Source organism: Saccostrea cucullata, unplaced genomic scaffold (genome assembly GCF_032062105.1).
Source record: "Saccostrea cucullata isolate Sc308-1 unplaced genomic scaffold, CSIRO_AGI_Scuc_v1 ctg105, whole genome shotgun sequence".
In the NCBI taxonomy this organism is placed as follows: domain Eukaryota; kingdom Metazoa; phylum Mollusca; class Bivalvia; order Ostreida; family Ostreidae; genus Saccostrea; species Saccostrea cuccullata.
This window is the reverse complement of record NW_026919155.1, coordinates 486,614-504,418: the sequence shown is the minus strand read 5'-3', so window position 1 is coordinate 504,418 and position 17,805 is coordinate 486,614. Positions and strand designations below refer to the sequence as shown.

General features: G+C 36.1%; 1 protein-coding gene across 1 annotated transcript; it reads left to right on the top strand.

Annotated features, from left to right (window-relative positions):
• The first annotated feature begins 33 nt into the window (after positions 1 to 33).
• LOC134280775 (protein IMPACT-B-like) lies at positions 34 to 12,612 on the top strand. The gene is made up of 10 exons (XM_062763234.1): positions 34 to 189; positions 939 to 1,061; positions 2,572 to 2,624; positions 3,181 to 3,243; positions 3,524 to 3,615; positions 4,465 to 4,599; positions 8,454 to 8,548; positions 8,775 to 8,942; positions 9,761 to 9,895; positions 12,378 to 12,612. Exons 1-10 carry the CDS (start codon positions 160 to 162, stop codon positions 12,417 to 12,419), a joined length of 936 nt encoding a protein of 311 aa, XP_062619218.1. The 5' UTR covers positions 34 to 159; the 3' UTR covers positions 12,420 to 12,612.
• Positions 12,613 to 17,805: the final 5,193 nt, after the last annotated feature.

Below are 17,805 nucleotides of genomic sequence, written 5' to 3'. Positions count from 1 at the left end.
AATATATTTTGCGGAAACATTCAATCACGAATTCATTTTTGGATTTTCCTTGCTGGTCTTCATTTCCGATTTGTGTTTTTATGCAGAAGATGGAAACGTTTCCGAGTTTTTGTTGTTTTGAACGAATCCTTTTATAAATATCTCTTTGTCGTGTAGAGTATGTCTGCTGATGACAATAAAACAATACAGGTAAATAATAAAAGTAAAAAAAAACAACAAATAAACTATTCCTTTCGACAGTGTTCTTACAAAGAAAGTGAAACGAAAGAGAAAGTAGATCAAACAACATCAACTTTGTCCAGATTTATATTTTTAAAAATCCTTATGGAACAAATTGTGACATCAACAGTATATTGTAATGCACTCTGCAGTATTTTCAAGAGGGTTTATTTTGTGGGATATGTGTTTTTCTAGATATGTCTGAATGAAATAAAATAAAAATCCCTGAACTAATGCTTTTTAAAAATAATATGTTGACGGTGCGACCGTTATGGTGAGTGCAGATATTATTTTGTAATAATTTAGATCGGGCTCGTCAAACTGCACTTGACATTTGGTGCGTCTAGACTCTGACGTCACATGATGTCTTATGTAAGTCACATTTCCAAAAAGAAACCTGAACAGTGCTGAAAGTAAATGAAGAACATTTCAATTACTATTTATCTTCAATATTTATCCATTAAATCAGTGCATGTTTACTTTAAGTTGAATTTTTTCTGCTATTCTCGTGAGTACGTAGCTTAAACAAGTGATGCATTGTGGGTTCTAATTACTGCGTCAAAAAATTCTATCGAATGAATGTGCAGTAGTCCGAATTTTCTCTTCGCACAGGCATTGCTTTAAGAGCTCACAGTGACGAGCATCGCGAACGCTGTGCTCGCTATCATTAATGTATTTGTAAGACAGTTATGATGCTCACTGGTATATACAATTTTTAGGATGATGAAATTGAAGCCTTATCTGCAATTTATGGGGACGACTGGGTTACCATTGACAGTGAATCTCGGAATTACTGCATAAAAATCAAAGATGAAAATTCGGAAAATATTATTTTGATGGAGGTTTGTTACTGCAAAAAAATGGTTTTGATTTAAAAGAACACTTTTATTTTTCTTTAGTACTTCTAGTCAATTGATAAACAATTATAGGAAACATTAAAATATATTAAGTTATCCATGACATTTAAAGTTGATTCAAGTATGTTTTTCTGCCTAGTTTAGTCAGTTATGTACAAGTAGTAGTTACCGTATAAGTTTTTAATTGGTTTTCTCCAGATACCCTATAGAGAGGTTAAAAGGTCACGAGAAGGCGCAGCCTTCAGTTTACCTTTACAAGTAACCTCTCTTTAGGGTATCTGGAGAAAACCAATTAAAAACTTATATGGTAAGTCACATGTACTATAGCACTCTCAGATTTCCTAATATGGCAGGGAGATGATGTACAAGTTCCAAAAACATTTCCTTATATGGTTTGTCACCTGACATAGTTATAGTAGCACGCGCTATACATTGTTCATGTATATTAAATTTTATTGCTCGTTTTGCGCACTTGCATTCAAAAAGCGAAATGGACTAACGTGATGAAGTGAGTATGGATCTTAATTTTCTTGAACTGCCGCAAAATTTTGAGTGGGACAATTCTATTGATGATCAAACCCGCTCACAGATGTAAATGTTTTTGATGGTATTGGGGATTTATCTCTTACTCAAGCGGATTTTCATTTGACCCAAGAACCGGTTACACCCGAGAATGTTATACAGCTGTTGGACCGTTCTGACGATCGATGTGGGAAGTTTTATGATGATATGGAAACCCTTCTAAAGTCTACTGAGAGTAAAATCGCAAGAAAAAATACAAGTTGAAGTGTGAAAACTTTGAAAGAATAGCCTACCTATCTGCGCGTGTATTAGGTACCGGAAGTGAAATTCCTGAACTTGAGAATTTAACCGAAACTGCACTCATTAACAAGTAGGCCAAACTAAAGGTAAATTTGTTGTGGAAGCTCGCAGAAAGATGGCCAGCCATATCGCCCAAAAGCACTGTACATGTTATGTGTCAGAATACTAAGGTACTTTTGGGAATGTGGCATACACGAAAATTTCATCGTAAGTTTTTAAATGGATTGTAAATCAAGATATTATCATTTCTGCTTGAAAGATGTACCTGGTAGACCTAATTCATTTTTTGTTTTTTGCCAATATTTTGTAAATGTGTATGTACGTGACACCTTATCAAAGATTGAAAATAAAGTTTTGTTTTGTATGCAATTCAAGGCTCCGCCTATAGGTTATGAAGGCTCCGCCCATGGGTTATGGTGTAGATAACCCACGGATAAAACAATAGAAAAAATGGCGTCCTATGGTACATTGTCTTTTAAATTTTCAGATCATGTTTGTTTCCTGCTAAAATCATTCTAAACTTGTGGCCTATACATGCAGATATAGTTGATATAGTTTTAGATGGGGGCTTTTAACACTGCGATTCAAAACTCATTCTTCAGTTTATTTTACAAGTAAAATTACTTTGATGGAAGTTTTGTGACACGTTAATTTCAAATGACATATATTTCAGATTTTGTTTCCTCCTTATTATCCGAAGACATCACCTCCTCAGTACACATTAAGGTAAGACCCAGTAATGACCAAAGGGACCAGAAATTAATGAATAAGGATGTCTTCAAATTTCAAAAGAGAGAAAAATTGGCCAGAAATAAGTCAAATAACACTACTCATTTGATATTATTGGATACTGTAGAAGTACTTTTTTCTGCGTGGTATTAATTTAAGCTATGTACGCGGTCACAAATTTTTCGCGGAAATTTGTCCAAGCGTATTCAATATAAGTGTAAGGCATAAAGTGACAGTCTAGGAAATCCGTGTAATTTTCTACACGCGGATTTAACAGAAATTGAGATTCCGCTGAATTATGACCCCGTGGAAAAAAATACGTTTACAGTATTAAAAAGCTTGCAATCAGTGATGGTGGAAAATTTCAAATAATTTTCTCCTGATCAATACATGACAATCAGACATTAAAATTATTACAGAACTGGGCACTGTTTAGTATAGACATAAACATAGTAAATGTTAATAAAGCACTTATGTATCAGTAAAGGCTAAAAAAGTTATATAGCAAATAAATTTTCTTTTCTCTGTTACAAGTAACTTTTTTTATTTTTAGTGCACCTTGGTTAAGAAGAGAGGAAAAAATCAGTCTAGAAGATGCATTAGCAGATATATACTGGTATATTTATGAAACACACATTTCTTTCATTGAAAGAGAATGTTCAAAATGGGATTAATCTGGAATTTTTAAATATCAAAAACCTGAGTATTGTTTGATTTTTTTTTATTTAAAAAGCAAATGTTTCTATTTTAAAGTCTGTTTAAACTTTTAGATAGTTCTACAGAATCATTCTACGCACAAGGGAACAAACTATGTATTTTCTTTGTCTTCTGTACCTTTTGTCATTGACTAGATAAGGTGAGAGCTAAAATCAGAATTCACATATGTATATTTTTAGTGCAAATATTGGAGAGAGTGTCATTTTCCTTTGGGTTGAAAGAATACGAGAATATTTGCAGGAGAAAAGTGGCGTAAGACAAGAAAATCCAGGTAACTTCCAAACTTAGTTAGGATTACAAAGTTGACGTGGAATAATTTAGAATTCATATTTATTCATATACAGTAAAACTCGTTTAGTATGGACATGGAGATTGTGAATCCACAGATAAAGCGAATTAACTTGGATCCTGAGTTATATACATTTAACGAATTCCTTATATATATATAACAAATTATGTATATGGTGAAGTAATTTTATAGGTTCCAGTGACTTCGTTATAACCGAGTTTTACTGTAAATTTAGAGCTTAAAATAGATGGACAAATAATAGAATTTGGTAATTTCACCTGTACATTAAACACAGTAAGTGAATTTCGTCCAAACTTCAAATAAAATTTTACACATCACTTCTTTCAGATTTAACACAGAAAAATATCATGAAATATTGAATATAGAAATGTTTTATGTACAGTATACTGTAGATGCACAAATTTTTGTGGGGATAAAATTGGGTTTTTTGATGTGTCATCAAAAATAGTTTCGTGGGCATTTTTTAATTTTGTTGTTTTGAGAGTAAGCCTATTCAATATATAGTCATATAAAATTTCGTGTGGGATTTAATTTCGTTGATAATTGTTGACAACGAAATAAACGAAATTTAATCCCCCACGAACATTTGTGCTTTTACAGTATTCACATTCAGTGAATATCATCTTTTATTTCTTTAAAATGAAAACCCTTGTTTTTAATCAGTCATTAAATACCACTAAGTTTAAAGACACTGAAGCAGCGGCTATGTACATATAACATTCCAAAATATCATAAGAAAAGCAATGTTTGATTTATTAGAATACCAATCATAATCTATCAATTAAAAATAATTAATTTTGCAATTGGCAGTTAGTCCAACGAGTTCACATGATGATACAGATGAGATTTCAAACGAGGAAGATGATTGTGCTGAGTACAGTTTTACAAAGATACAGGAAGAACTCGACAAGTGCCCCACGGAGGAGCAGGAGGAAATCAGAGAGGGTGGGTAGATCCCAACAAATAAAGCACAACCTGAGAGGGTGGGTAGATCCCAACAAATAAAGCACAACCTGAGAGGGTGGGCAGATCCCTACAAATAAAGCACAACCTGAGAGGATGGGCAGATCCTTATTTATAAAGCACAACCTGAGAGGGGGGTAGATTCCAACAAAAAAAGCAGATCCTGAGGGGGGGGGGGGTAGATCCCAACAAATAAAGCACAACCTGAGAGGGTGGGTAGATCCCAACAAATAAAGCACAGCTTGAGAGGGTGGGCAGATCCCTATTTATAAAGCACAACCTGAGAGAAAGGGTAGATCCCAACAAATTAAGCACATCCTGAGAGGGTGGGTAGATCCCAACAAATAAAGCACAGCTTGAGAGGGTGGGCAGATCCCTATTTATAAAGCACAACCTGAGAGAAAGGGTAGATCCCAACAAATAAAGCACATCCTGAGAGGGTGGGTAGATCCCAACAAATAAAGCACTTCCTGAAAGGGTGGGTAGATCCCAACAAATAAAGCACATCCTGAGAGAGTGGGTAGATCCCAACAAATAAAGCACAGCTTGAGAGAGTGGGCAGATCCCTATTTATAAAGCACAACCTGAGAGGGTGGGTAGATCCCACTAAATAAAGCACAACCTGAGAGGGTGGGTAGATCCCAACAAATAAAGCACATCCTGAGAGGGTGTGTAGATCCCAATAAACCACTAAACCACAACCTAAGAGAGTGGGTAGATCCCACTAAATAAAGCACAACCTAAGAGGGTGGGTAGATCCCACTAAATAAAGCACAACCTGAGAGAAAGGGTAGATCCCAACAAATAAAGCACATCCTGAGAGGGTGGGTAGATCCCAACAAATAAAGCACTTCCTGAAAGGGTGGGTAGTTCCCACTAAATAAAGCACAACCTGAGAAGTTGGGTAGATCCCAATAAACCACAACTTAAGAGGGTGGGTAGATCCAAATAAATCATAACATGAGAGGCTGGGTAGCTCCCAACAAATAAACCATAACCAGAGAGGGTGGGTAGATCCCAATAAACCACAACCTGATAGGATGGGTAGATCCCAACAAATAAAGCACAGCTTGAGAGGGTGGGTAGATCCCAACAAATAAAGCACAACCTGAGAGGGAGGGTAGATTCCAAAAAAATAAAGCACCATCTGAGTGGGTGGGTATATCCCACGAAAAAAAGCACAAACTTAGAGGTTGGGTTGATCCCACTTAATTAAGCACAACCTGAGAGGATGGGTAGATCCCACTTTATAAAGAACAACCTGAGAGGGTGGGTAGATTCCAATGAATAAATCATAACCTGAGAAGGTGGGTAGATCCCAACAAATAAAGCACATCCTGAGAGGGTGGGTAGATCCGAATAAATAAAGCACAACCTGAGAGGGTTGATAGATCCCAACAAATAAAGCACATCCTGAGAGGGTGGGTAGATCCGAATAAATAAAGCACAACCTGAGAGGGTTGATAGATCCCAACAAATAAAGCACATCCTGAGAGAGTAGGTAGATCCCAACAATAAAAAGCACATCCGGAGAAGTTGGGTAGATCCTAATAAACTACAACTTGAGAGGGTGGGTAGATCCCAATAAACCACAACCTGAGAGGGTGGGTAGATCCCACTTAATAAAGCACAACCTGAGAGGGTGGGTAGATCCCACTTAATAAAGCACAACCTGAGAGGGTGGTTAGATCCCAACAAAAAAGCACAACCTGAGAGGATGGGTAGATCCAAACAAATAAAGCACATCCTGAGAAGGTGGATAGATATTAACAAATAAAGCACATTCTGAGAGGGTGGGTAGATCCCAACAAATAAAGCACATCCTGAGAGAGTAGATAAATCCCAACAAAAAGCACATCCTGAGAAGTTGGGTAGATCCCAGTAAACCACATCTTGAGAGGGTGGTTAAATCCCAACAGATAAAGCACACCCAGAGAGGGTGGGTAGATCCCAACAAATAAAGCACATCCTGAGAGGTTGGGTAAATCCCAACAAATAAAGCACATCCTGAGAGGGTGGGTAGATCCCAACAAATAAAGCACATCCTGAGAGAGTAGATAAATCCCAACAAAAAGCACTTCCTGAGAAGTTGGGTAGATCCCAATAAACCACATCTTGAGAGGGTGGGTAAATCCCAACAAATAAAGCACATCCTGAGAGGATGGGTAGATCCCAACAAATAAACCACAACTTGAGGGGGTGGGTAGATCCCAATAAAGCACTACCTGAGAGGTCGGGTAGATCTCACTTAATAAAGCACAACCTGAGAGGGTGGGAAGATCCCAATAAATAAATCACAACTTGAGAGGGTGGGTAGATCCCAACAAATAAAGCAAAACTTGAGAAGGTCGGTAATTCACACTAATTAACAACCAGATAGGGTGGGTAGATCCCAACAAATAAAGCACAACCTGGAAGATGGGTAGATCCCAACAAATAAAGCCTGTCTGAGAGGGAGGGAAGATCCCAATAAATAAAACACAACCTGAGAGGGTGGGTAGATCCAAATAAATAAATCACAACTTAAGAGGGTGGGTAGATTCCAACAAATACAGCACAACCTGAGAAGGTGGGTAATTCACACTAAACGACAACCAGAAATGGTGGGTAGATCCCAACAAATAAAGCACATCCTGAAAGGTTGGGTAGATCACAACAAATAAAGCACAACCTGAGAGGATGAATAGATCGCAACAAATAAAGCCCATTCTGAGAGGGTGGGAAGATTCCAATAAAAAAAAACAACCTGAGAGGGTGTGTAGATCCCAATAAATAAATCACAACCTGAGAGGGTGAGTAGATCCTAACAAATAAAGCACATCCTGAGAGGGTGGGTAATTCACACTAAACCACAACCAGAAAGGGTGGGTAGATCCCACTAAATAAGCCACAACCAGAGAGGGTAGGTAAATCCCAACAAATAAAACACAACCTGAGAGGGTGGGTAGATCCCAAGAAATAAAACACAACCTGAGAGGGTGGGTAGATCCCAAGAAATAAAACACAACCTGAGAGAGTGGGTAAACCCTTATAAATAAAGCACAGCCTGAGAGGGAGGGTAGATCCGAACAAATAAACCACAACCTGAGAGGGTGGGCAAATCCCTATTTATAAAGCACAACCAGAGAGGGTGGGTATATCCCAACAAATAAACCACAACCAGAGAGGGTAGGTAGATCCCAACAAATAAAGCACAACCTGAGAGGCTGGGTAGATCCCAACAAACCACTAAACCACAACCTGAGAGGGTGGGTAGATCCCAACAAATGAAACACAACCAGAGAGGGTAGGTAGATTCCAACAAATAAAGCACAACCAGAGAGGATGGGTAGATCCCAACAAACCACTAAACCACAACTTGAGAGGGTGGGTAGATTCCAACAAATTTAACACAACCTGAGAGGGTGATGATGTTGATCATCCGCGTATTTGAAACATGTGAATTTAATACATGTATTACACTTAATAACAAGCATTCATTCAAGTCATGGAGTTCTGCATTCTATACAATCAAGCTAATGCCAACATTGTATAGGTTGCGTCTACTATTAGCATTTTTTGCCAGCTCCTTGTTTTCTTGTGACTAGTGTGCATAAAGATTGATAATTTTAGGCCCAATAGAATTAAAGTTAGGAGCTAGACATGACACAAAAAGCTTATAGATATGAACATGTATAGACCACTGTAAAATGATTTGTAAATTACCAATTTTGTTGTTACAAATTTTGTGTTTTAAAGACAAGTTTACCCATGAGTAGACCTTTGTAAAATGATTTGTATTAGAATTACATGTGTTTTAGATAAGTAAAATGATATGTAAATTACACACGTTTTAGAAATCAACTGTCCAGAGATTCACCATGGGGAAAGTTTTATGGACAGAAAGAGTGTGTTTCAAGGTCACATAGCCTCCATATCTCATACTAAACAGGTAGGTTTTTAACAGTTTGTTGAGTAGAATTATTTGTACAATTTTTTAATGTTATCAAGGTTCATTATCATTAAAAAAGACCATGCACTAATTAAGTTCATTGTAAATATCAATAATTTTAAGAATTTGTTATATTTTAAGGGAAATTTAAGCTGCAATAAATTAGAATTTTTATTGCATAAGTAAAAGTTAATACATGTATCACACTAATTTTTTTTCTTCTTAGGTTGAATTAGTCCTAAAATCTCTTTACCAAAGTAAAAAGATTGCTTCTGCAACACACAATATATATGCATACAGGATATGTAAAGATGACCACTCAGAAGTATTTTACCAAGGCTGTGAGGATGATGGGGAAACTCAAGCAGGGTCCAGGATGTTACACCTGATGCAGGTAATGTTAAATGTTATAGACAATATCTGTAGGATGTACATTATTGTATTAGTTATAAATAGTTGGTGATATTGTTGAATTGTATTCCAATCATCAGAAAGAGTAAGCTGTGTTGTATTCTAATAGGATCAATAGGATGTGTTGTATTTTAATAAAAACAGTAGGCTATATTGTATTCTCATAGGATTTGTATGCTATATTGTATTCTAAAAGGAGCAAGAGGTTGTGAGGCCAACAATAAAAAATGATTTGTTTGATGTACTCTGACCGGTGCGTCAAAACTGCCCCTACCCAATCATTTTTTTCTGCACTTTTTTTTTTCATTAATTTCCATAGAAATAGAAATTTTCATTTTAAAGCTAAGGTATATAATTTATCTCGAAAGGATGCTTTCAATCGAAAGTTTTTGTAGCAGTAAAAATAAAGTTTGTAAAGCTATCCAATGTATAATGAAAACATCAATAAATTTTTGAGTCTTCAATTTCTATGACATTTTCAATTTGTTCAATACTTCTATGCATGCAGAAAAAAACTATTTACCTACCTACCCACCTTGAAAAATGTGGGTCAGAGTACATTAAACAAAAATATTTTTAATGATGGCCTGATGTATTTTATTTGGAGCAGAAGATTGGTTTGTATTTGAATAGGAGTGGTAACCTGTGATGTATTAATTAGGCAAAACAATATGATTAACAAAAGGATTGTAGAAAATGATGAAATTGAGCAGAGTAAACTATCATAAATATTGTTAAATCAGGAATGTAATTAACCTTTTGATTTGAGACTCAGATGAGGTGTTTGATTCTATCCTGTAGATAGTAGATGCCCGTAATGTGATAGTAGTGGTGACTCGGTGGTACGGAGGAATACATCTCGGACCAGATCGATTTAAACACATTAATAACTGTGCCAGACAGCTCTTAGATGAACATGGTTATATCAAATCAAAGGTCAGTTGGTCTGTATCGTAATTTTAGTTACAGTTAAACCTGGGTATCTTGAACTTAAAAAAACTATATGTATCAAAGAAGGGAAAGAAAATAAATTCCTTAATACAGAGGGGAACATTGATTATATTTTGAGAATCTATGGCATTCAACATTTGATGTTCAAGATACCACATTTCAGTACACATGTATACTACATGTACATGTTATTTTAAATATTTGTTAGCATTTTTTCTTCTCAATTCCCTGAGTACAACCAAGTTTTAAGTCAGGGCGTACTACTCAGTTGAAGTTACGGAAATTTCAACAACCTTGTTGAAAGTAAGAACTTGGTTAAGGTTATGGTTATTATGATGACCTTGATAACATGACCTATCTTTGGGTTGTATTTTGGCTGACTTGTTTCTGAACAATTGTAAGGCCTTTAAGAAAAGAATTTATTTTTTGAAGATTCATGAGGTTATGAACTATGACACTTCACGTCGGCATATTTCATGAGCGCGTTAGCACTTTAAGATAAATATGCCGACGTGTTGCGTTGTAGTTCATACAGTACCCGCATCCTTATTCTTTACAAATCTATCGTGTCCTATCGTGCGTGTATCCTATTGTATCGTGCGTGTATCTTATCGTATCGTGTGTGTATTATATCCTATCGTATCGTGTTTTCTGTTTATCATGTTTTGCGTTTTCTATCGTGTTTTCTGTTTATCGTGTTTTGCGTTTATCGTGTAGATTGTTTCACCTATGGTTTATCGTGTATCATGTTTTGTGTTTAAAAAATCGTGTTATTTGGAAACCCTCGCTTTTTATTTTTAATACAGAATTTGACTACCGAGGTTCTTTTTCGTTTTGTTAACTAAAATAAGATTACTTTAACCGAGAAAGAGAAAAGAAAGTTTTATCCCTTAGTTTTACATCATTAAAAGAAATATTAAAGCGTGGAAAGAAAAGAATAAATATATAAACAATATAATTAATAAATTAAATAATTAATAATAATATAAATAAAGAAAATAATAATTATATCATGGTCAGCTTCAAATTTAAAAATCTATTTTTGAAAATGAAATGATTGATCCCCTGATCTTTTTTTTTTAATTCATTGAATTGGATGATTTTGGGGTCAAAATTAAATATTAATAAGATTATTTTAAATTAGTCAGAGTCACTAGAGGAAGATTTTGCGATAGTAATCCACGGTGTATACCGTCTGTCCCCCCCCCCCCCTGTCTGTCTGTAAAAATTTTAAAAAGCATGGGATTGATATTAATCTTTTTGAAATGCAATATTCATTTTTTCCCCAAGTAATCGTCTGATAATATAAGGAATGTGTTTTCGCCTCTGTTGTGCAAATATCCACAATTATTTAAAATCTTGATTTAAAAAAATAATAACGAAGCATGTAAGACATTGATCCAGATAACTTTTATAATTAAAACTATAAAAAGATAAGAATTTTTAATCAAATGATTAGTTAACATTCCGCCATATACTAATAAAAAAAATCAATATTATAAAATGTAAATTGCCACCAAATTGTGCTAAATTATAACATGTATTTGTTAATCGGCTATTTTTTTTTTAATTTTAGAACTCTTTATAAACCGTTTTCAAAAATTCTACATGCAAACTGTTCTTCTTATGTAAACTAGACACAGGATTTTGTAAATTATATGTCCAGAATTGTACCCTAGGGGTCTCAATTCCAGAGATCTATTTTCTGTTGTTCTATTTCTATTTTTTGCTGTTCTATTTTTCTGCTTTGCCTGTAACCAGTGCTTCATTTACGTGTTTTGCGTTTATCCTATTGTGCGTTATCTGTTAATTACGGTATTCTTTCGTATCATGCGTGTATCCTATCGTTTCGTGTATCCTGTAACCGATGCGCAAACCTAATTTTCAAAAAATAAATTCATTTCTTATATTTACATAATTTTTCTGTTAATTTGCCACAAAATTTATGCCAATCAACTGTCATCTTTAAAGCAAAACAGTTTGCACTATTGTTTTGACATCAGGTGCAGTATTATTACGTAACAATGGAGATATTAATGCTCACCTATGGTAGTTCATGAGAAAATGAACAGTCTTCCTATTTGCAAAGAATCTTAAAGAAAATTATTTGGAAATGTAAATATTTGTTTTTAAATTGAATTTGACTACCTAATGTTCTGTCTATCTGAACAAAGCATAGGGCCCACCCTGGGTGTGACCGGTCAAGAGGAGAATCTTTCTCCTCCCAGCCACCTGATCCCACCTCTGGAATATCAAGGGGACCATGTTTTATACCCTCTTTACAGATTTGCATTGTTTGAAGATTTTTGAGATCCATCACTTTTCTGTAGCTTCACCTTTTTAATGAAATATTTTATAATTTGTATATTTGAGAAAGCGTATAAAATTTAAAGTGCAGAAGAAGATGAATTGATTTTGGTAAAGATTTTCCTGATCTACTTGAGTGTGATTTTTTTGTTTTTTTCAGAATGAGAAAAAGGGTCCAAAAAGCAGTAAGAAGAAGAGGTAGCCTGTGTATTGTGATTTAATTTTACAGAAATTAAGGGGAAGGGCCTAGTTGTTTTAGTATTTTAATTTAATCTGTGATTTTACAAATATATATGTACTTGAATTTTATCATATTGATTGTTACTGAAATGATACACATTGAATGTGTAATGTGCAATTTACATGAAAATGATATAATAAATATTTACAGTTAGTGTCTGTGTCAGGATTATTTCAAAGTACAATTGCCAGTCCTCAGCTCACTCTGCCACACTCCATCCAGACCTCAGATGGAGGAATTGCATCATGTCAGATACATAGCTCTGCGAAAAACTGCCTTGTCACTCAATTCATATATAGAACAAATCTTTAAAAATCTTCTTCTCAAGAACCAGTGGGCCAGGAACTCTGGAACTTATATGGAAGTATCCTGGGGTAGTGTAAATTTTAAATTGTCAAAATCATGACCCCCGGGGGATAGGGCGGGGACATAATAGGGAATCCAAGTTTAACATATAAATATATAGAACAAAACTTTAAAAATCTTCTTCTCAAAAATTTATAAAGTATTCTGTTTCTAGAAATATTTTGGAAAAATATATAGGAAAAATCTTTAGGAATCTTCTTATCAAGAACCAGTGGGCCAGGCAAGCTGAAACTTATGTGGAAGCATCCTGGGGTAGTGTAGACGCTAGACTCTAGATTATAAAAAATCTTGATAAGGGAGGAGGTATGGGGGTATATATAGGTATAACAAGAGGGGAAATCTGGTAAAGAATTGCATCACCAAGTTACTCAGGTGAGCGATGTTGCCCATGGGCCTCTTGTTGATTTTGCACCTCATTATCTGACAATTTTGTTATTAAACTTATTTTAAAAGGTATTCGCTTAATCGTAGGGCGGAAAAACTTGTATTTTTGATGGATTCCATTCCCTTTTCTGTTGCATGTTTATCTACACCAATTTTCTTCCAGCTATCACTGCGTGGCTCAGTGGTTAGAGCGTCTTCTCTAAAGTAGCGAAGTTAGGAGTTGATCCTTATATATGTCGCGAGTTCGAATCCCACTGCTCAACATGGGACGTGGAGACCGGTCCTTCGGATGAAACCATATAAACCGAGGTCCCATGTTGCAGTAGGTGCTGGCACGAATAAGATCCCTCACTGCTCAATGGCCTTGAGTGCCTAGCATAAGGACAAAATTTGTAGCCCTCCACCGCCAAGTGCTGGCGTCTTCACATGAATGAAAAATTCTCGAGAGGGATGTTAAACAACATTCAATCAATCGTCGACCTTTCGGCTATCGATTTACGTGAAACGAATGACCAGGGTGTACCCAGGGTACTTTTGATGTGGACGCCCGAGTGGGTAGGTTTTGGGCCGCCTTAAGCCCCCCCCTCTCCCCCAAAGAGGTCTAGGGCGAAGCACCGGTTTGGCCTAGGAAAGGGGGAGCGAAGCCCCGGAAGTTAGTACATTTTTGATGATTTCGATGTGCATATTCGACTCTCTTGATCGCATTTAAAAAATTGAAAGGGGGGGGGTGTATGAGACAAAAATTCCAACCTAAGAAAAAACTTGACAAGCAAAAACTTTTTCCCCCCTAAAACACTACCACTTACTCTTTTTGGATCTAAACTGCAAGTGCTTTTGAAAGGGGGCGGGGGGGGGGGGGCTTAACCTACGCCCAAATACGCAATGTCTATATTATGTCTATCCGCAAAAAAAATTGGCCCTGGTTCCGACACCTATGAGTTTTATTACGCAGCCATATTCGAGGTCTGTTTTGTTTTTTGTACATAATGTGGACAAACACTCAAAATGAGAAAGGATCTGTCCAATTTCGTTGTATGACGAACCCACGACAACAGTTTTAGACTTTTGGAGAGACGAAATACCCGGTACGTATGGTTTAAAAGGTCCGTAAATAGAGGGGTTGACAGATTTAGACAGACCACTTGCATATAATTGACTGAAAGTCAGGCTTACATTAATATTAAATTAATATATCGTAAAAATTGAAAATTACAAAGACAGGAGAATTCTTTAAACTCATTTTCTTGCATATACTCTCTCTCTCTCTTTTAAAAATTGATGTGGACATTTGTGCATAGAAACGCACGCCTGGCTACACACCTGAATAAGTTATTTGTTCTAGCCTTTAAAAAGATAGGGTTTAATGCCAGGTGCTTCACATTCCTGCCTGCACAAGAATGTTCAGAATCGAAACTAGAATTATTGAGGGCGTATTTAAGACAATCATATATAACGATCGATCTCAGTAAAAATGTCGGGGGCTCCCGTTTGCTCCGAGCACGGAGAAGACGAGGTGAGATTTCACTGCAAAGAGTGCTCTCGTTCTATCTGTGACGAGTGTGTTATTTCAAATTGTAAAGACCACCATAAAGTTCGATTAAAAACGTTCATCGAAGAAAAGAAGAAAAACTGTGAAGATCTTATTAAAGATGTCAAAGAAAAAAAGATTACAGAAATCGAAAAAAGACTCGCGACTCTTGCAGCCAGTAGCGATGCTTACTATTGCAGTATTGAGCAAGAAATTCTGAGCGTGAAGAACAGAACCGACGCTCTTAAACAAATACTGGATGATAAAAACAACGAGTTAATATCTCAGCTGCACACTGCCAAACAAACAATGAAAACAGAGATAGAGAAAGTATTGGAATCCGACAGAAGTGAACTTGCTAATCTTCAGGAAATTGTCAGAAAATTCGAGGAAGACGGTAAATTGGATGACAAAGTGATGACATTAAACAAATCAGAAATCAAGCGTGAGCCTTTGCCAGATTTTAAGCATCCGAAGTACGTCTTCGAGAGTAGGAATGATAAGAACAGTTTAGAAATCTTGCTTGGTAATATCGACGAAGGTCATTATGAGGATATAACTATCAATTCTGAAGATGGGACACCATCAGAGGATGCAATAGGCAGCACGTTCGTACAGGGCAGAAACAAAACAGAGATCACACAGAGTGACGAGCCATTCTCTCCTGGAGAAGAAATCATTGCCATGGCTTGCAACGAAGAAGGGATAAAATGGGTGCTTGGGAAATCTACTATGTGGGAGGTGAAGAATAAACTCTTAAACCCCCAGTTAGAGGAACGCATGAAAACACCGGACATCTCTACAGAAAGAGTGGTAATATCAAGAAAAGGTTATCTTTTTATTTCAAAAATTTCAAAGAATTGTATAAAACTCTATAAGCCGCCATCCCCGAACTTTCTAAAACAAAAGAAAAGGGAAGCAGAAAAGACAGTGTTTTTGATGACGGGATCACTTTCTCCTTTGTGTGTTGGAATTCTGTCATTCGATGATATCATCGTCTGCCTTGGTCAAAAGTCACCTGAAAAAGATATGCAGGAATTGCTAAAATTACGATGGCATCAAATCGAACCAAAGTATGGGAAACTTTTAAAAGAAGTAGAATTAAAAACCCCAGTCTATAATCCCGTCAGCGTTACTCAGAATTCCATCGGCGAACTCCTCATTATCCACCAGAAGCAAAACAAAAATTCTTGCATTATCTGCCTGAAAACTGATGGCAGCCTGAAATTTCAATACCCAAATGCCAGTTCATTTGAGTGTAATTTTGTAGGCGTGGCTTGTTTGAGTGACGGGACGAGTGTCATTCTCGACCAATTAGAACCGAGTCTTCATTTGATTGATCTTGACGGGATTCTGTTGCAGAAGGATCCTAGGCCTAAGGACAAAATTCCTACCTGTATTACGAAAGACATGAACGACAGGATCTGGATTGGGTATTCCTCGGGTGTCATTCAATCTATCACGTACAAGCATTCACGAGTCTATGAAGAATTGTATTAGACTGAAATAACATCCATAATTTCACAGATCTATTATGAAAATCGTAATATGTCTCCATATTTGCTGATATTTATAATATTTTTTTCAAAATTAAAATTTTAACAGTTAAGTTTAGGGTTATACTTTAATGTACACGTAAGTCATAGTCTATGATGTATTTCTTGCTCACTCCTCCATGGTCCTGATCCCACTGTGGATTTTTGACCTTGAATACTGTTCGTTATCTCCATATCTTTCAACTCATAGATCAGTGTAGGAGTAGCTAGCGTACTGCGAAAAGGGATATACTGCAGTAACTCCTTGAAGTAACTCCTCGATAAATCTTAAAACTCAATCTCACACGGAAAAAAATTGATCACATGCATCACCTAATTTCAAAAATATATTTCACTTAAAGAATATAAAATACGAACTGTCTAACGTACGTTTTTATACCATAAGTAAAATTCGATGTTTTTGAAAAGGGGACCTGTCGTTTTTAGCTCACCTGAGCCGAAGGCTCAATGAGCTTTTCTGATCAAAATTTGTCCGTTGTCTGTCGTTGTCGTAAACTTTTCACATTTTCATCGTCTTCTCAAGAACCACTAGGCAAATTTCAACCAAACTTGCTTCTAAGTATCCTTGGGTAAAGGAAATTCAAGTTTGTTCAAATAAAGGGCCAAGCCCTTTTCCAAGGGGAGATAATTATGAATTTGTGAAAAATTAATGACATTTTATAAAAATCTTCTCAAGAACCATTGGGCAAGGAAAATATGAAACTCATGTTGAAGTATCCTCATGTAGTGATTTAAGTTTGTTCAAATCATGACCCCTGGATAGTAGGGTGGGGCCACAATGGGGTATAAAAATTTAACATAGAAATATATAGGAAAATTCTTCAAAGATTTTCTTCTCAAGAAAAGGAAAGACATGATTGGTCATAGTAATATGAAAGCATTCTCTGGTAGTGTAGATTCAAGTTTGTTCAAATCAAGACCACTGGGAGTAGGGTGGGGCAACAATGGGGTATCACAGTTTAACAAAGGAAAACAAGAAAAATCTTAAAAATCTTCTCAAGAACATCTAGGCCAGGAAATATGAAACTTAAGTAAAAGCATCCTCATGTAGTGTAGATTCAAGTTTTTTTTTTCAAATCATGACCCCGAAGGATAAGTTTAACATAGGAATACACAGTGAAAATCTTTAAAGATCTTCTTTTCAAGAAATGGAAAGCCATGATTGGTCATAGTTATGCAGAAGCATTCTCTGGTAGTGTAGATTCAAGTTTGTTCAAATCATGACCACGGGGGTAGGGTGGGGCCACAATGGGGTATCAAAGTTTAACATAGGAATGCATAGGAAAAATCTTTACAAATCTTCTTCTCAAGAACAATAAAACCTTGATTTGTAAAATTTATATGAAAGCATCCTCTGGTAGTGTAGATTCAAGTTTGTTCAAGAGAAGGATATGAAGATAACGAACAGTATTCAATCTCAACGTCCATTAAACAATATACAAAATAAGAGCAGAGCAAACACGGACCTCCGAAACATTAGAGGTGGGATCAGGTGCCATGGAGGAGTGAGCAT